Source organism: Perognathus longimembris, chromosome 13 (genome assembly GCF_023159225.1).
Source record: "Perognathus longimembris pacificus isolate PPM17 chromosome 13, ASM2315922v1, whole genome shotgun sequence".
Lineage (NCBI taxonomy): Eukaryota > Metazoa > Chordata > Mammalia > Rodentia > Heteromyidae > Perognathus > Perognathus longimembris.
In genome coordinates, this window is record NC_063173.1 from 9,067,452 (window position 1) to 9,088,630 (window position 21,179).

The window sequence follows — 21,179 nt, forward strand, 5'->3', positions numbered from 1 at the left end:
ATTGGTTTATTTTTGAATTATCTTTAAATAATTATGTGGAGGGATTTCAACTCACCATGTTCATATTCAGTTTTGCTTTAAAATTTACATTCAGTAATCATTTTTAACTCCTCTGTGGATTTTGTATTGGAGGGAAAAACTCCATTTTTCTTAGGCAGAAAGTTCCCTCCCTCCTTTCCTTCCTTCCTTTCTTCCTTCTTTGAAGTTTCAACAAATAGTTATTTTAGTAAAATAGGATAAAGTAGGGAATAATGTATTCTAGCAAATGAAAAATGATATATACATTCAGTTAAAAACTAAAACAAGCAAGTGCTGCTAGAAAAATATCAAAGATTGTGACCTGTAATATTATGTGTTGAAAAAAATTATATGCCAATAGAAGTAATGATGTAATAATAGCTAGCACTGGGAATGTTAACTCTGTACCCTGCCTGTACCCCAGTAGGGGAAAAGTGACAGTGAATTTGAATGTGAGGTACTATGGGGTGTTTGGATGGAGGGGGCACCGCAAAGGGAAACCTTTCCTTTTAATGACTGAAATAACCAACAAGGCATTTGAATTTCAGGAAGATACTTGGAAAATTCTACGCATGGACTCCTGGCTTTGGCGCTGCTTTACCGGCATCCTATGTGGCCATTCTAATTGAAAGGAAAAGCAGGTAAAATTTACACATCTACATCAATAGAACTGCATACCTAGTAGGAAATTTATTTATTGCTCTGCTCACTTATTGTAGTCCAGGCATGAGAAATATTTCTGGACTTAGTTTGTTTTTTAGTTCTGCAACTTATTTGGTTGAAAATTTTGTAGTAACACCTATATACTTATTAAGTATATAAAATACAGAAATATAAATATTGGTATTAGAGAATTATACTAGTTTCTGTTTATTAAAGAATATAGGATTCTATGTATGGCCTAGTTAATACATGACCCCGTCAGATTCTAATGAAATATTATTCTTTTTGACAGACCTGGAGTCAGGCCCTTGACCTGGTAGTCAGGCTTTCTAACATGTGAGCCACTATGCCAGCAAGGGAGATTTTTCAATAGAGTGCATTACCATATCTAAGAAAATTAATCTGAGGTTTTTAGTGTTATTTAAAATTTGTACTTTGTTTCAGGCTCATTGAATGGCCTCTGTCATTATTGATGTTGTGGTTATTTGTACTGTTGTACTAGGATTGAACTCAGGGCCTTGTCCATGCTTAGGCTGATGCCTTAACACACCAGCTGTGCCTCCAGCCCTGCTTTATGTTGGTTATTTGGAGGTAGACTCCAATGATCTTTTCTGTCCAGGCTGGTCTTAAAGCGTGATCCTCCAGATCACAACCTCCTGAGTAATTGGGATTACAGACATGAACTACTGGCTTCTCTCATTATAATTATTACTATTAATCATTGTTATTATTAATGTCAGTCCTGGGGCTCGAACTCAGGGCATGGGTGCTGTCTCTTAGCTTTTCTGCTTAAGGTTAGCACTCTGCCACTTGCCACAACTACTTTCGGCTTTTTGGGTTGGAGATAAGAGTCTCATCTACTTTTTTGCTCAGGTTAGTTTCAAACTAGGATCCTCAGGTCTCAGTTTCCCAGCAGCTTGGATTACAGGCATGAGCCACCAATTTCTGCCTAATTATTATTGTCATTATTAATGTTTATTTTTTGAATATGTAGTTTTTGCTATTTTTAAGTGGTTATGCAAATGAGATGCCATTTAACAAAGTAATTTATGAATACAAATTGTTATTTTTAAGGCATGTTATTTTAAGGCATTGAATTATATTGTAATTAATCTTAAATTTTCTGTTGCAATTAATAACATTTCCTTAGAATGCTGCAAACTGGTACAAACTTTTCAGATAAACAGTTTAAGTTAAAAGCTTTTGTTAGAGAATATGTTCCATTTCATGAATTATTATTTTTGTCATTGAGAAATTTACCAAGTTTTGTTCCAGAAAATAAATATGAGGTCATGTGTTCAACTTTTCAGTTTATAAAGATTAAGGTCTTTGACTTCCTAGTAAGAGCAGGAATAGATCTTATCAGATAACCAAATGTTTAGTTGAGGGACCTGCAGCCATTGTTTTTGTTTGTTTTAATCTTGTATTTATTTACTCTGCAGGGCTGGGGATTGAGCCCAAGGTCATCCTCATGCCAGGCCAGCACTTATCACTGAGCTATGTCCCTAGCCTGCATGAAGCCATTCTTAACATACGTTTCTAAACGTAATATTATTTAATTTTTGTGATCTTTCACTTGGATTTATCATGATACTTTTACGTTATTAGAATTGCTAAGTTCAAATAAGTGGTGGAAGTTATAACCCCTGTAAAATTAAGGTGGTCTTGCCAGAAACATAGCTTACTGCACCTGCACCTCAAGAGGGCAGTAGAACTGGGTAGGTATGCGTGGACTCTGGAGCTTTAATGTCTAGCTGAAGAGTCTGGTTATGCCACCTACTGGGACACATCTTTGGCTTACTCCTTATTTGTTTTTGTTTTTTTTTGCCAGTCCTGGGGCTTGAAGCACTGTCTCTGGCTTGTTTTTGCCCAAGGCTAGCCCTCTGCCCCTTGAGCCACAGTGACACTTCCGGCATTTTCTATATATGTGGTGCTGAGGAATCAAACCCAGCGCTTCATGTATATGAGGCGAGCACTCTACCACTAGGCCATATTCCCAGCTCTGCTTACTCCTTATTTAAAAATGGAAACAGTACCAAGTGCTGGTGGCTCACACCTGTAATCCTGCCTTCTTGGATGGCTGAGATTGTTGGGATAGCGCTTTGAGGTCAGGCAGGCAGAAAAGTTTTCAAGGCACCTTCTCAGTGGAGAGTTGGACATGTTGGCACCTGCCCTTTATCCTTGCTAGCTGGAAGCCTAACAGGAACATTGGACTCAAGTGCAGGTTTGACTAGGAAGTAAGAACTAAACAGCAGAAAATAGTTAGAGGTTTTGCTTAGTAGTTACAGCCCTATCTTATCAAGGGCAAAGAATCAAGTTCAAACCCCAGACCTGCCAGAAAAAAGAAAAAAAGGAAATAGTGATAATGTGTATGTCAGGTTTTCAAATAATTTCTTTCAATTAGTATATGTAAAAATACTTAGAATCTGCTGTTTTTCTTTTTGCTCATAGGTAATGCATTATTTTGGTAATTGTAAATTTCATCAATTTTAAAATGTAAAGAAAATGTGTTGAAAATAAATATATATATGTGAAACTAAAAATCCTTTTAGTCAAGTACATCAAGTTTGACCTTTAGCACTTGAGCAGATAAGGTTTTTTGTAGATGTTTCTACTTTTAACAGATACTTTTGAAATGAATACACTTGTAACAACCAACTACAGTCAAAAGCTGTTAACATTTTGCTATTTTTAATTTGCATATGAGCGCATGTGTATGTGTTTTTTTTCTGTAAATGTTTAATGAATTACTTTATTAAATCCTGCTTAATTCCTTAAGGTTTTTTTTTTTTTTTTAAAGTTATGAGTTCTCTAAGGTTGGGGACCAGGACTGGGAAGGTATGCATAGTTAAAACAGTTCCTAGTCACTGGTGTTTTCAAAGGAGACACTAGGCAGGCTCATTGGCCTGGGATTGGTCAGGTGGAGCCTTGCTATAACTAAGTCATTGCTGCCTGGCAAGTGGTCTGGTCCTTCCTAGATTCCAAGAGGACTGATTGCAAAGTAATTTCTCTGAGAGAAAGGCTCAGGACAAAGGCCATACATGTAAGTCTGGGATACCTTCCTTTTATAGTGCTTCCAGTTTTTATTTTCACCACTTCTGGGGCTTGAGCGCAGGTGCCATCCCTGAGGTTTTTGTTTTTTGCTTGGTGGAGGTGATCCTGTGCTACATGAGCTGCAACTCCCCCTCTAGCTTCTTTGGTAGCCATTTACAGAAAACTCACCACCAATGGTCTATCTGGCTTGCAACAGACCTTTGCAAAATATACAAGAAACCTGAAATGTCAGCATACATGGGAACCACAATGGAGTATGGAAACAAATGTAGCTTCAGTAAACTGAGGCCTCAAAAAATTTCTGAAGACTCAGAATTGTTTCTCTTCATGGAAATCTTTAGTAAAAGGCCAGAGATTTATATGATGTCATGTATGTGGTTTTGTGTATGTGGTATGTGTAGAAGCATGTGGTAGGCCTCATACATTTCACTCTTAAATCCATCAGCTTGCATTTTCTAAAATAAGGATATTTTCCTATGTAATCCACTGTTTCACACATATGAAAATTAACAATTGTTCTTTAATACTGTTTAGTCCTTACTGTTCCCTCCTCCTCCCTTTCTCCCCTCCCCCTCCCCTTTCCCTCCCCTCCTCTCCCCCTCCCCCTTTCTTTCCTCCTCCCCTCCCCCTCCCCTCCCCTCCCCTCCCCTCCCTTCCTTCCTCCCTTCCTTCCTTCCTTCCTTCCTTCCTTCCTTCCTTCCTTCCTTCCTTCCTTCCTTCCTTCCTTCCTTCCTTCCTTCCTTCCTTCCTTCCTTCCTCCCTCCCTCCCTCCCTCCCTCCCTCCCTCCCTCCCTCCCTCCCTCCCAGACTCAGGGCTTGGACCCTGTCCCTGGCTTCCTTTTGCTCAAGGCTAGCACTCTACCACTTGAGCCACAGCATCACTTCCAGCCTTTTCTGTTTACGTGGTTCTAAGGAATCAAACACAGGGCTTTGTGCATGCTAGGCAAGCATTCTACCACGAGGCCATATTCCCAGCCTGAAGGTTTTTAAAGAACAGTGTATAGTTTTGTCTTCTCTCAGTGCATATTAGTATCAGAAAGAGTGGAAGAAACAAACACATTAAAGAGAAGTAACAATTGTATTTTTTCAAAATAGCAAGTAGTGATTTTTCTTCCTCTTATACTTCTAAAGCTTTATTTAATAATGAAGATTTTACTATACCATTCTATATGTTTGTAATCAGTTTGCAAAAAGTACTTAATAATGAAATGAGACATACCAAGCTAGCTCTCTACATTTTCTTTTTTTTAATTTAATTTATTTATTAATTGAACACAAATTTTTTGACAAGGTGTTGTGCAAAAAGGGTACAGTTACATAGTAGGGCGGTGTGTACATTTCTTGTGATATCTTATGCCCTGTTTTTCTATCCCTTCTCTAGGTCAGGTAGACATATATACAATATACAATGTATCAAGAACATATACAGTAGCCACGTGGAGCTCTCTACATTTTCAAGATACATAAGTAGATATATGTGAAAATATCTTTATGTCCATAAAAATGTCTTCATTCTTACATTAGTTAAACTCTTATTCCTCCCCAGTTTTGTATCTTCTCTGTAATTCATCCTGTTCATCCACTATCTGTCCCTCCCAGAGTTAAGCTTGCTTTGCTGTCTAGTTCCAGACCCCCAGTAAGAGGGAAGCTTCCTTACATCTTAATCACATCATTGTTTAGTTCTGACACAGCTTTGAAGTTGTTTCCAGGGTTGCTAAAAAAATTTGTACCACAAAGAAGCAGGAACATAGTAACTCAGCAGGAAACACTGGTAACATCCAGTTTATCCCTAGGAGGGCTGTTAAGAACTAGTCTTCACCATGCTGTGTTTGTGGTTCTGAAAGAAGTTGTTCTGATGGATTTTGTTTTGTAGATTTGCTGTGGAATTTGCTTTGATATTTAGGATTAGTTTAGGCAAATTAAAAACTGCCTCTTGCTCAAACATTAACCTAGATTAAAATATCAAAAATGGCATATTTATTTCAGGCATTTTATGGGTTAATGCAGTAATAAAACTCTAGGGCAGATATGTCAAAATGAAGTAAGAATGTAATTAAAGAATATCACAAATTTACTGTTAATTCTTGACATCTTCTGAGATGTTTATTCTGTATTATATACACATAAAATAGAATATACGCTTATGTTTTTGATTTAGACTGAAGGCTTATCTTGTTCATTTTATACCTTAAAGGAATTATTTTATTTCTCTCAAAAGTTCCTGACAGATGAAAATTCATTATATCTTGAAAGATTTTCTGAAATGATTAAATAACATTCCTTAATATAATCACAAATGTTTAGGAACTTTCATTTAAAAATAATTTGAATTTCCCCGTATTTTTTGTGACCATCTAAATATTGAATAGGCACATATAGAATTATATGAATTAGAATTTGGAATTACATTGCACTTCTCTACTAAGTGACCTCAGTTATGGAATGTATTGTACAGAGTCATTTAGCGGTTATATAAAGAATATATAAACTATACACTACAGTTAAAAAAGCTCCTCATTATTGATTGAAGCATTGTTAGAAGGTAATAATGCTTAGAATTTGAATAGAGGTTATTTATTAATGTACTATTATGATGTTCCTCAAAGATTCTTTTTTTTTTTTTTGGCCAGTCCTGGGCCTTGGACTCAGGGCCTGAGCACTGTCCCTGGCTTCTTCCCGCTCAAGGCTAGCACTCTGCCACTTGAGCCACAGCGCCGCTTCTGGCCGTTTTTTTTTCTGTATATGTGGTGCTGGGGAATCGAACCTAGGGCCTCGTGTATCCGAGGCAGGCACTCTTGCCACTAGGCTATATCCCCAGCCCTTTTTTTTTTTTTTTTTTGGCCAGTCCTGTGGCTTGGACTCAGGGCCTGAGCACTGTTCCTGGCTTCTTTTTGCTCAAGGCTAGCACTCTACCACTTGAGCCACAGCGCCACTTCTGGCCATTTTCTGTATATGTGGTACTGGGGAATTGAACCCAGGGCCTCATGTATATGAGGCAGGCACTCTTGCCACTAGGCCATATTCCCAGCCCTCCTCAAAGATTCTTAATATTTAATTCTTTTTAATATCTGACTTTTTGAATACTTCTGGATTTGCATGTCTGGATACTTTTTAAGATAATACTTGTGGATATGCATATGAGAGGGAAAAAAGGAGGAAAGAAGAGGAAGGGGAATGGGGTGGGGTGTATGGGGGGGGAAGAGGGAACAAAATAAACTAGCAGTTATCTATGGTTTAAAGAAACATTTGGCTGCTTATTTGCTCTGCTTACCAAACTGATATGTGTGATGACATTCTGTGAAGCTCATAAAGCTACTTTTTGTCCTTCTTGTCACCAGTCCCTGTCCTGTAGTCTTCTGCTACCCTCTGTCCTAAGTGGTATGCCTCCCCTATCTATCATTGTTACAGTAATGGAACAGCATAAAAGGTTACTTGATTTTTAGAGAGATTTTTACCCACTTGGCAGGGTGTGGCCTCAGATTTAGGATAGATTCTATGAAAGGTTAAATACAAAATGACCATTTCTCAAGTTCTTGTGGTGCTGTAGATAATTGGAGGAGTGATAAAATAAATCACTGTTGTTACACTGTACAGTTAGGAAATTGACATAGGCACAGAGGATGAAGAATTGCACCAAGGTAGTCCTGTCAAGAAGAGTATAGTGTTACCATTGATCCTGTCATACTGCTGCACAAATATTGCCCTCTATAACATTTTTGAGGATATTGGATGTGATTAGATTAAATTGAATGTAACATGTAAATTGAATTGTAATGTGATAAATTGAAACTTGAGAACAAAATAGGGTCTCAATTATAATACACAATAGATAATATAATATATACAGTGTATTATATACATTACAATACTTATATATAATATATACATTATAATACATATACACATTATAATACATTGTTAAAAATGGCACATTATCTGCTTTTTCATAAAAGCAAGAGTAGATCTGAATTTTATTCTCTAAACATAGAAGGCTGTTAGGAGACTATTAAAACCAATTTAGTCAATTCTAAATGGATCAAAAGTCTCAATGTTAAGACCAAATTACATGAAAATATTAAAGGAAGGGGTAGGAGAAATGAAAGGATATGTCACAGCCATCCCAGGGGACCATGCAGAGATACTGACAGACTGGAGAAGAAGGTTGGTAAGGAGGTTTATTAGTGGGGCCATTTCTCCCACCAGAGAGGGAGCAACATGGCAGCTGCACCTTATCCAGGTGGCAGCTTCTCTGGGGCTAAAGGGGAAGTAGGTAGGTCTTAGTGGTGAGTGGGAGTGGCCCATTATAGTTTGAGGGCTAGAAGTTTAGGTATGTGTGGATCTGGAGGCTAATAGGGGACCTGAGGTGGGGGAAATGCTGACAAGAAACACCAAGGCTCCTAGGGCACAGGGTTGAAACTTCCTAAAGTAAAGATATACAATCACAAAAAATTAAAGACTGGATAAATTGGATTGCATCAAACTGAAGAGTATTTACACCGCAAAGGACATAGCAAGAGAAATAGGAAGCCCATAGAATGAGAGAAGATTGTTACTGCATATACCTCATATTTAAAATAAACTTAGAGCTCAAAATATTAAACCCCCCAAATAAAACCTCAAAGAAACAACAACCCAGTGAAAATAAATGTGCTAAATACTTGAAGAAAGAATCCTCAGAAGAAGTAAGAATGGCCAACAGACACAAGAAGGAATGTTCAACATCTCTGGCCATAAAAGAAATATGTCAAACCAACATTGAGATTCCACCTCATCCCAGTTAGAATGACCTTTATCAAGAAAACTAACAATAATAGATGCTGGTGGGGAGGGCCAAAAATGAACACTACTATACTCTTGATGGGAATGTAAATTTGTTCACACCACTCTGGAAAGCAATATAGAGGTTCATCAAAAGACTCTACATAGAGCTTCCCTATGACCCAGCAATTTCAGTGCTGGGTATTTATCCAATAGACCACAAACAAGGCCACACTAAAGCCACTAGCACAACCATGTTCATTGCAGCATTGTTTGTAGCCCAGATATGGAATCAACCCCAGATGCCTCTCAGCGGATGAATGGATCAAGGAAATGTGGTATACATAAACAATAGAATTCTATGCTTTCATCAGAAAGAATGATATTGCCCCATTCATAAGGAAATGGAAAGAGTTGGAAAAAATTATAGTAAGCAAAGTGAGACCCAAACAAACATAGGCTCCATGGTTTCCCTCAGTTGTTGTAACTAAAATGTGCTTATAAATCTACAAGTAAGCACATGAAATGGTAAAAGACAAACAAAAGCACTTAGATATGAGAAATTATAGAGGACTCTCAACATTCACACAGTGAGACCAAAGGAGGATATGCCTAGGAGAGGATCACAAAGCTATTTATTGAAATGAACTCCAACAAATGGAAACAAAGGTTCTTTTTATTGTTATTTCATCATTTTTTCCTCCTTTGTGGTAGATATTTTGTATCTTTTGTATTTAAGTTTATCTGTTTTGGGGAGGGAAGGGGGGAGCATAAATGGTGGGACAAAGGGTGAACAAATGCAGCAGTGATACTCACTAGACACTATGTTGAAAATGAACTTGGACAACTTGTGGGGGTCAGTAGAGAAAAACAGAGAAAACAAGGGAAGGGTGACACTGTTCAAAAAAATGTACTCATTACCTGAACATCACCTATACAGTAACAATAAAAATTAAATTAAAAAAAGTTTGAATCACATAATTTAAAGGCACCTTAGTAGTGTAGTCATTTTCTGTTTGGGCAGTAGAGGATTGGGTAGACTGAAAGTATACTCAAATGAAATGACTCCTAATTCCAGTTTGTTTTTGCTAGGTTTGCATTTGTAAGAAATTTAGTTCTTTTCTCCTTGGTCTTTACAGTGTAAACATAATAGTATGTACTAGCCTTATACTTCAGAAGACTATTTGGGAGGATAAATCCTACTTTCATATTGATAGACTTTATTTGTCAATATTAGGCAATCTAGTCCGTCCTCCCTCCCTCCCTTTCTCCCTCCCCCTCCTTCTCTCCCTCCCTTACTTCCTTTCTTTCTTTTGCTTTTCTTTTTTCTTTTTTTGTTGTTTGTAAGGCTTGAATTTAGGGCCTTGGCATTGTCCTTGGCACTGAGCTGTTTTGCTCAAGGCTAATACTCCACCATTTTTGAGACACAGCTCCACTTCTAGTTTTCTGATAACATGTTAATTGTAGATGAGTCTTGTGGCCCACGCTCCTCAGCCTACTGAGTTGCTAGGATTACAAGATTATCTTTGTCTTCAATTAAAGATAGCTTAATTTTCAGATGGATAGAGTGGATGATGGACCTGTAACTTCATGACTGTTGAATATTATAGAATAAGGTTGGTGGAACAAATGATTTTTTTGAAAAAGCATCATACCTTATTAGTTAGTAATGAAATGTATTGTCAGGTACTACCATTGAAAGCACAGAAGTATTTTTATTTATTTAGAAGTATTATTATTATGAAACATTTTTCTTTGTAACTTGATAAATATGGAGAAACATTTGATTTTTCTTTGTTCTGTGCATGTGTGTGACTTGGCTATTCACTTTTCTATATATTATTTATTTAAAATGATATTAGAGCATCTTTGATTTAGAATTTGCTAGTGACTGGAAGATTGGAAAAGATTAATAAGGACAGTTTCAGTCCATCTGTAGAACTCACAGTATTCTCTTGTTGGGGCAGTTGGATTCTATTTGATGAGGCACAGTAGAATCTGCTAGGAGGAAGACTGCCCAAAAGGTGTAGCATAGTGTGGTGTGGGCTCTGCGTCCTCTAAACGTACATACTGATGAGAAAAGTACATTATTTCCTTTAAATATCACTTAAAAATGTCAGTAGCTAACTCATGTTTCCTCATTTAAGTGAGGAAAATGACACACTATCAAATCATTTAATGTTAAGTGGAATCCTGCTGTCCTGTGTTCCTCAGCACTGTTCATTTACATTACACTGCCTCCATGTGGCCTCAGAAATACTAACAATCTTATCTGTTTTGAGAACTGAACAATTAGGAACAACATTTACTCACAGATAAGGCATCATATTTCGATGAAAGTGATTTTATGACGTATTCATCCTTTAAAACTCAATTTTTTGAGCCCTTGAAACATGTTACAACCTCTTTGCTAGAGAACAAGATTTATTTCGTTCAGTTTTCATGCTGTATAAGTTCGATTGATTAAGAGCCATTCTAATCTTTGACATTTTACATGGGTGCTCATTAAGTGAATTTCATAAAAAGGGTATTTTCAGTAGAATCAGTGTTTATGTACTTTGGTTTGTTTGTCCTTTGTGTTAGAAAGTTCCCTTGATTCCCGACTTAACAACGAAATTAAAAGCAAAGTGACTTAGTATATTTTGTAATGATATCTAATAGTGTAACCAGTTGTTTATAAAACAAATGGAAAACTTGTTTGTTTTTGAAAACTTAGTTTTTAAAAATAAGTTTGCCTTTAGTCTGAATTGTTCTCAACTTGGCTTTTGCCAAAATGAGTTCTTTTTTTTTTTTTTTTAAACTTAAGCTTCCATTAGCTGTGGGAGAGGGTTGCAGATTTTGTTATATCTATGTGTTTACTCTGCACTCCAGTCAATCTATCCTATTACCCGCCTTGTTCCCATGCCCCCTTCCTCAAATGAATTATTTTCTTAAAATACCATAATTATTAGCAGGAACTAATTGTACAAAGGAGTTTCATTGTGGTATTTTCATACATGAATATAAGATGAATTCTTTATGATGCAGCATAGACTGGGTACAGTGATTTCATGCCTGCAGTCCTTTACTGAGGCAGAGTTTGAGATCATCCTAAGCAATATAGCGAGTACCTGTCACAAATAAAAATTCTATGTGTAGTGACAAAACTACTCTTCTTAATAAATACAACAAACAGGCGGTATTATTGACCAGTAAGCAGAGTTCTTAATTGTCATGGGTCTTATTTAGATTCAGCTGTTAGGGCAAAAAAGCCAACAACTTAGTTTAGCACTATAGTCCATTTTTCAAAAATGCCAGTAAGTTTCTTGGTTCCTGATAGTGTTATATTAGATTTCTGAGAAATGATAAGATGCTTATTAAGTTCAATCATACTTAATCTTACTCTTTTAAAAATTATTTTCAGGAGAGGACTACTCACAATTTATATGGCCAATTTGGTAAGTAAATTATTTTTTAACTTTGGGTTTTCTCTCTAGGCTTTAAAAATTAATTCATTTGAAGAAAGAAAAGGGGAATCGTTTGAATCTGAGCATATATTCCATGTCTGTTTTGAAGGATGGACTTATATGTTTAAACAAACCTTGATACCATGTGATATATTCTTTTGTATAGGACATCTTCATTTATTTTAGGAGGAAAGTGATTCACAGTCTGTGCTCTTTCTTTTTTACGTTTAGCACTTCATCTTAGGTTATGTAATCTATGCATTTAACTATAATGAGCTTCATTTCTGCTGGCACTCCTTGCAGGAGAAATGATGGAAGGATAAACCTCCCTAAGTATTAAAACAGTCATGCATTTAAAACAGAATTAGCCTTGCTTCCAAATTACCGAGTTTATAGAAGTGAAATTAACGCTATCTTGTGTGACATTATTTGTAGTAATATATAATCAGTGTTTTACCACTAGATTCACCAAGTTCACTATTTAAAAACATTTACATTAAAATTTTTCACTTTCTTTAACAGAGTTGATAGGTATTAAACAATTCAACTAAGAAAATATAAACATTTACCTAAGGGTAGGTAAATATTTGAATTCTACAACAAATGATGTTTTCAAAGATACATATAGCAATTCATTTCAGTGGTAAATGATTTTCTTCAGTACCATGTATTTCCATGTTTTAGTTAGATGGGTTAGGTGCTGGGAGGTTACATAGCCCTTGAGTTTACTGTCTAATTGATAAGTCCCAGTAGAGGGGAAGGACTGCAAGATAAATGATAGGATATTATAAGACTTGTAGGAATAATACCAAACTGTTATGGGTGGGAGGGGATTAGTCATAGAAAAGTGGTTCTAATCCTTTTTTCTTATTTTTCTTTTTTTTTGGCCAGTCCTGGGCCTTGAACGCAGGGCCTGAGCACTGTCCCTGGCTTCTTTATGCTCAAGGCTAGAACTCTGCCACTTGAGCCACAGCGCCACTTCTGGCCGTTTTCTGTATATGTGGTGCTGGGGAATCGAACCCAGGGCTTCATGTATACAAGGCAAGCACTCTTGCCACTAGGCCATATCCCCAGCCCCGGTTCTAATCCTTTTTGGGTCATAGACCTGTTGAGTATCTGATGATGGACATAGAACATAGACAATCTTCATAGAAAATTGCTCTTGTGCAGAAAGACACTCAAATCTCCATACAATTTCAGAAGCTTCATGCACCTCTGATTAAAATAAGCCTAGGATATTCTATAAGGTAAGTTATTTTAAAATTGTGCTATAGAAAACTGTTTGAAACTTTTATTGAAATGAGATGGAAAAATTCAGGACACCAGGAAAGCAGAGCCTTTTTTTTTCTTTATTCTTCTTGAAAGACAGGTCAGAAACTTGTTCTATTTTACCTCTCATTGTACTATAAACTCTCAAATAGAGTTCATTAAAGTTTGTTAAATACTTGTTTGAATTAATAATACTATTCCTGAGCATGGAGTTTTAAGTTGACAATGGTAAGAATAATCACCTAATTTTTTTTTTATACATGCTGTTGAAATTGGTTGTCAGTCTGGTTTTTCATTAGGTGGTATCTCTTTTTCTCAATTTAAAATTTAAAAATTCTAAAGTATCCATCTATCATATATCTATCTATCCATCCATCCATCCATCCATCTATCTATCTATCTATCTATCTATCTATCTATCTATCTATCTATCTATCTATCTGTCTGTCTGTCTCTATAGATATCTATATTTACAAATCCCTCTTATATCTCCCTATTTTCTACTTGATCTTCTCTAATGGCTCCTTAACATTTCTCCACTTTTCATCTCGTTTGAATTTTGATTTTCTTCAGATTATCTTCAAGTTACATAATGTATTTACCTGTGTATGCAAGTTGGAGATTAAACCCTGGGACTTGTATTTAATATGCTCCTTAATATTGTCATTAAACATTTACTTTGAATGATATGACAGTGTTTTAATTTTGAAGAGATGGTAAATGTCAGACATAATATTCAGAAAACCTCATAATTTTATAAAATAATCCTCTAGCATATTTTAGTAATACGTTTTTGGTCATTTATTGCTTATAAATGGCTGTGTGTATATGTGTGTGTGCGTGCACATGCTTGTGCCAATTTGAGCTTGAATTCAGGGCCTTGTATTCTTGCTTGGCTTTTTCTGCTAAAGGCTGTGGTTCTGCCACTTGAGCCATACCTCCACTTCTGCCTTTTTGCTGGTTATTTGGATATCAGAATCTCATGAACCTTTTCTGTCCAGGCTACCTTTGAATGGGTATCCTCAGATCTCAGCCTCTTGAATAGCTAGGCATAAGCCATTGAGGCCTGGTTTAAAGCATATACTTAATCATATGATGATTTTATCATTTCATTTTCTATGGATATAATAAAACTATAATTCAGTCTTTTGTTCATAAGTATATTTAAAAATGATTGGTATATGTAATACTTAAAACCATGTGACAGAGCATAGATTACTGTCTTTTAAATTCAGCTATAGATTGTACTTCTAAAGCACAGGAATTCTACAATATTCTGTGTTTTAAAATTTCCACAAGAAAAAGCTTATGAATTTATTCCATTTTTATAGTATTGATATTTACATTCATTTCATTGTTTTGAACTGAGTGTAGTTCCCTTTAGTTAACTAGATTTCCATACAAGTCAAGTCCTACTTTACATTTCTAATGATTGGAAGAACCTTCAACAGCCTTTCTTAGGGCTTGCATTTTCATTCCCTATGCATTGTCAAAGTTTAGCCTGCTAAAACGTGTCCATATGTTATGGCTTGGCCTCTGATTCTTCTCTCTTGTGTTATGATGGGGTAAATTGGCACAATGAATGGCAGCTTATTCCTGGAATCCACCCTTCCTTGGACTATTAGGAATCAATTGTCTGGAAAATAACTTGGTGACTATATCTTGATAAACTTGAACTAATTATATCCTAACCCAACGACTAGTCAGCTGGAGACCAACAATGCCTGTTGCTCTCACTGTGTGAGGGGCGGTGGAGAAATCAGAACATAAAGGGATAATGATTATCTGTGGTAAAAATACCTTAGTTTGTCAGATTTTATAAAATGTGACTATTTGAATGGATGAAATGTGAAACTGAGGGGTCTGTGTCTCCATGGCCCTCTTCCCGGCACTTTCCTTCCTCATTCGCTATGCCCACCACCCTGCCCCTTGTAGTGAAATATGGAAAGCACAGTTCCTCTCAGGATTGCTGTTTCCTGCTGTTGGCCTCAGATTACTGCTTGTCTTGCTCTTTGCTGAGATGCCAGGTTTGAGGCCTTTTATATGCATTCCCCACAGAATAACAGTCACCTCCCAGTCCATTATTTTTAATGGAATTTATCAGTATCTTGCTCCCTCTCCCTTATTGCTTTATTTTTCCCATCTGGGAATTTAAGCTACACAAAGGGTTTTCATCAGTATTGTACATTACCTTGACATGCCCAGAAGAACATTGCCTGCCTGGCATGTACTGTATGTCATACTTTTTAAATGATCCATTAGGTAACTATGGAGAGAAGGATTTAGATTGGTGTGGTGGTTCCTGTTTGTGGTACAAGCTACTTCAGAGCCAGAAATTGGGAGAATTGGGATTACAGGTGTGAGCCACCAGCACTTGGTACTGTTTCCATTTTTAAATAAGGAGTAAGCGGAGCTGGGAATATGGCCTAGTGGTAGAGTGCTCGCCTCATATACATGAAGCATTGGGTTCAATTCCTCAGCACCACATATATAGGAAAAGCCAGAAGTGGTGCTGTGGCGCAAGTGGCAGAGTGCTAGCCTTGAGCAAAAAGAAGCCAGGGACAGTGCTCAGGCCCTGAGCCTAAGCCCCAGGACTGGCAAAAACAAACAAACAATGTATTACATGTATTCTCTGTTCAGCTTGTCTTGTAATTACCTTTAGCCTTGTTTAATAAACAGCATTGGAAAATATGCTCAATCTTTAACTGTATGTTAAACCTTTTATCGAAATAACTGCATATTGCTATGCAGTTGTAAAAAACAATACTAGAGTTAGAGGTGAGGCAATTGTGGGACCAGGACAACCCAGGCAAAGTTAGCAAGATAATGTCTTAGAAAAGCAAGTTTCCCTGGGAGCTGGTGGCTCATGTTTATAATTTTCGTTGCTTGGAAGTTGGACATGAAGAGGACTGCAGATTGAGGTCAGACTGGGCAAAATGTTTGTGAAACCCCATCTCAACCAACGGTTAAGTGCTGTGACATACATACACCTATCATCCTAGGTGCATGGAAAATTGAGGTTGGGATGATTGTGACTGCAGGCCTGGACAGGGGGGGAAAAATCTCAAAGGAGCCAGTCTCAACTGAAAGAGCTGTCTACGGTGGCATGTGTCCCCTACCCCAGCTGTGGCAGAAAGCATAAATAGGAGGATTGTGGTTCAGGCCAGCTATGCAAAAGCAAGATCCCATCTCAAAAGTAACTAGAGCAAAAATGGCTGTAGGCGTGGATGAAGCATTACAGCACCCGCTTAACAGCTGAGAATCCCTGAATTAAAACCCAGTACTGCCCCAAACAAAACAAAACAAAACCCCATGCTAGGCATGGTGGCATGTGCCTGTATCCCCAGCTGTGTGGGAGGTGGGTGTAGGGCAATTGATAAGACCAGAGGGAGGCAAAAAGCACCAGACCTTAGCTGAAAAGTGAATGTGTGCAAAATACACTGTAAGTGTGGCTCATGTGGTAGAGTGCCCAAAACAAAACAACAAAATCCCCAAACCCTACAAATCCCATGTGTTCCTTATCCATTTTCGGCCACTTGTAACATCTTACGATTGTAAATATAGTATAGTATAAGTATAAGGTATAGTATGAGAACCAGAATATTAAATTGACACAGCTATGATACAGAACATTTCTTGTCCTCCCTCCCTCCCTCCCTCCCTTCCTCCCTTCCTTTCTCCCTTCCTTCCTTCCTTCCTTCCTTCCTTCCTTCCTTCCTTCCTTCCTTCCTTCCTTCCTTCCTTCCTTCCTTCCTTCCTTCCTTCCTTCCTCTTTGTTTCTTTGTTTCTTTGTCTCTCTCTCTCCTCTCTCTCTCTCTCTCTCTCTCTCTCTCTCTCTCTCTCTCTCTCTCTCTGTGTCTTCTTTCTTTCATTTCCTCCCCTCCCTCTTTCTTTCATTGGTGCTGGGATCTGAACTCCGAGTCTTGTGCTTGCTCAGCTTTTTAGCTTATGTCTCACATTCTATCACTTGAACTAAGCCTCTAGACCAAGATACAGAGTAAATGTCACTCATGTTGCCTTTTTATAGTCACAATGACTTTCTTCTCTTCCTTCCCGATTTCCTAGTCTCTATAACACTAATCTGTTATCTATCTCTATAATTTTGTTATGTCAAGTTACATAAGTGGAATCATGTAGTGTGTTACTATTTGGGATTAGCTATTTTCTTTCAGCACAATACTCTGGAGATTCATTCATGATGATGAATGTATCACTAGTTTCTTCCTTAGTATTGTTGAGTTGTATTCCATGTATGGTTATATCCATTGAAGACATCTGGCTTGTTTGTGGTTTTGGTTATTGTGGATGAAGCTGCTGTGAATATTCATGTGCAGGGCTTGTGCAGGCATGAGTTTTCATTTGTGTGGGATGAATGCCCAGCACTGCAATTGCTGGTTTATATGATAGTTATATGTTTAGTTTCTCAAGAAACTGTCAATTTGTGTTTCAGAGCAGTGGCTATTCCCCTTTGATAGTGTTCCCAGTCTCAAATAAACATTTGAACCTCCAGTTTTTCTCAATGGAAAACTGTTTTGAATTAGAGGTGGATTTGTCAAGTAATTTTGTGATTTTTTTTTGTTGTTGTTGTTCAGGTTAATGAATTATAGTATTAGAAAAGTTCCTGAGAAAATGCCAGACATAGATTGCTCTTTGTCTTTTTTGAACCAGTTATAAAAGGTGTGTATTTAGAGAACAACAAAAAAGAATAAAAGATTTTATGTATAGATGTTTGTCTGATGGAAGGTGAATTTGTAAACATTATAATATATTCTGGATCCTAATGGTAGTCTAATAAGATTCATCCTCACTTTATGTTATTATTAGATAACCCTTACAATACTCAGGAGGTAGTGGGTACTCAATAGGTAAGAAATTAAACATCTTCAGAGAGAACTGAATTTAACCTAAGAATACACTTTGTCATATAATTTAGTTCCATTGTTTATTAAATAGACTAAGTTGAAATGGTTAGCTTATAATTTGAGTAACAATTTTGACCATTGGATGATATTATTTAAATAATATACTTTTTCTATTATATTTTGGTATATGTTTCTGCCTTGGAAAATGGAAAAAATCAGGAAAGAAAAAGAAGTTATCTGTATTTTTACCACTTAGTAATTACAAACATTTTAGTATTTTTAAAAATTTCTCTCCTCCAATGTAATACATAAATAAGTGAACAGATGCCCTACATACTCCATGCTGTGCCTCATATCTTAAAGCTGGAGACAAGTTATTGTACTATACTTCTTTTGTTTGTGCTAGTAAAGCATTTTGGGATTTAGTTCCACTTTTTCACTTAACTTTTGGTTATACCTTCTTTACAGTGAGTGGGCATTGTGTGTTTATACATACATACAGGTTACTTAAATTGTTGGTAGTGAATGAAATACTTGGTGAGTTATGATGTGTTAGTTTTGGCTGTGTTACTTACTCATTCCTTAATTATTTTAATTAGATACCTTGAAGATGTCATTTGGATAAAAAAATGTGTAGAACTACTTTCCCATTATCTTTTCTGTCTTTATTTTTGCTCTCATAAGTGAATATTTACAATGCAAGCCAAGCATTGGGTAGGACTATTAAATAAGTAATGATTCTATTCTTGTACTGAATTTAGTAAGTAAGCAAAGTATCTCTCTCTCTCTCTCTATTTATTTATTTTTGGCCAGTCCTGGGCCTTAGACTCAGGGTGTGAGCACTGTCCCTGGCTTCATTTTGCTCTACCACTTGAGCCACAGTGCCACTTCTGGCCGTTTTCTGTCTATGTGGTGCTGGGGAAGCGAACCCAGGGCTTCATGTATAGGAGTCAAGCACTCTGCCACTAGGCCATATTCCCAGCCCCTAGATCTAGATTTTTAAGTTAATAGATAATTAGTCCTTCTAGATAGAGTATTCATGTCAAATAGAATAGTTGGTACCATCTTTAGAACTTTGAGGGAGTTAGCTTAGCACTGGACAATCATAGAAGGCATTGGGAGTTACACATTAGTTGAACCTTGGAGAAATAAGAGGATTTAGAGGCAGCTACATCCTAGAGCTTTGCTGTTATGACCTCAGGGCAAAATTCTTGCTCTTCTAAGTGTTACCAGTTGTGGTCAAGGTTTAAGAAGGAAAAGGATAAAAACTATTCACTGAACATCTACTCCACATTAGATACTTAATTGAAATTGGCATTACCAAAATAAAGAAGATAATAAGTTTATTTTACAGATACATAAAAGCATGGAATTATATGTATTAATAGGGTAATACACTGTTTTAAAACTTGTACATATTGTGAAAGTGCTTGTACTGTGAAATTGTGAATCTCAGTTTAGCTAGTTATGTGTATGGAGCAGGTGAAGAACAGTATACAGTATATAAGGAAGCATCTTTCTAAAACATCTTCACTTTGGGCTTCTGCCTTGTAAGTCCTGGTAAATTGTAGCTATTACCTTGCAAGTTTATATAATTTTCATGATAAACACTTAAGAAATACAAACTTAGGGGCTGGGAATGTGGCCTAGTGATAGAGTGCTTGCCTAGCATACATGAAGCCCAGGGTTCGATTCCTCAGCACCACATAAACAGAAAAAACCAGAGGTGGTGTTGTGGCTCAAGTGGTAGAATCCTAGCCTTGAGCAAAAGAAGTTCAGGGACAATGCCCAGGACCTGAGTTCAAGCCCCAAGACTGGTAAAAACAAAACAAACAAAAACCTCAAACTTATAGCAGTAGAATTAATACCTGCCTGAAAATATTTTTATCATTCTTTATTATCATGTTTTAGAATGAAAAGTTTAGTTTGCTGAAACCACAGAGTATTCTGTATTTTTAAAATTGACAGTGAGCTAGTTGTCAAAGGTCAAAATACAGAGAAAGTATAAAATAATTAAATATTTTTGTCTAGCTTTTGCTCCAGAGAATAGCAGTGAAATGGTGGAAAAGTTTTCCTGGAGCTGATATGCCAGAACCAATTACCTACAGGAACACCAGCTGCTAACACTCAGCTTCATCACTGAGTAATTTAAAAGAGAAACAGTTAAGCTAAATTCACATTTATATGAGTTTATATTTATTGTGTTGATTGTTTTAATGACCTAGGTTTCCTGTCTTTCCAAATTCATCATATGCTGGCAAAAATATTTAAAATAGGATAGTGAGTGTGATTCTTTCATGTTCAGTTTAATTATAAGAAATATAATTTAGGACATTAAGAAAATCCTGCTGTATGTTTCCATATTCATACCACCAAACATTTAACAGCCTGTGCATTTTAAAATTGTAAACACGTATCTAGTAGACTTCCCTAGCATTTACTTTTTAATGTTAAACATGCAATGTGTTTAAATAAAGCATCTGTATTTGATTTTTCAAACACAAGGCTTGAAAACGTTGATTCATATTTTCTTGAAAGGTCTCTTCAATTTAATTGAATTTAACAGGTATTCTGTGTATCAATGCTGTACTGAGCATGTCGGGACAGAAAAGAGATATAAAGTAGAGTGTAAACTAGTTGGAGACATTTGACAGATAAAAGAAATAAAAGTACTGAGTTCAAAAACACTTATAAACATTCTCTCAAGTTTCTCTTTCCCCAGCTTTCCCTATAATGGCAAATAACATTAATCATTCATATAGTTGCTTAGGACAGGAATTTAGAAATTAAAAATTTTCTCTTTATTTTCTTAGTTGGTTCTCCTACAGATTCTTAATACACTTTTAAAATATATTTTGTTTTTATCATGTCTTACAATCTGCAAAGTCATAAGCATAATCTAAGCTCTAACATTTCAATCTGAGCTATTTTAATAGCCTGATTGAGCTATACCTTGCTACTTTTTCTTGCTGTATGACAGTTGAGTCACTAGAAGTACGTATTCATGGCTAGTTGTGGCGGTGGTTCACACCGGTAACCCCTGCTTCTGTGGAGATTAGGAGGATCTCTGTTTGAGGCCAACATAGGCAAAAAGTTAGGGAGACCCTCC

At 36.6% G+C, this 21,179-nt stretch overlaps 1 protein-coding gene and 1 pseudogene across 2 annotated transcripts in view; one reads left to right on the forward strand and one right to left on the reverse strand.

Annotated features, from left to right (window-relative positions):
- Tmem135 (transmembrane protein 135) overlaps positions 1-21,179 on the forward strand; it is a 178,494-nt gene that overhangs the window by 19,538 nt on the left and 137,777 nt on the right. For both annotated transcript variants that reach the window (XM_048360931.1, XM_048360932.1), the window contains exons 3-4: positions 567-659; positions 11,897-11,930. In XM_048360931.1, coding sequence (XP_048216888.1) covers positions 567-659; positions 11,897-11,930 — 127 coding nt within the window. The remainder of the gene's footprint in view (positions 1-566; positions 660-11,896; positions 11,931-21,179) is intronic.
- LOC125362808 lies at positions 4,007-4,146 on the reverse strand (annotated as a pseudogene).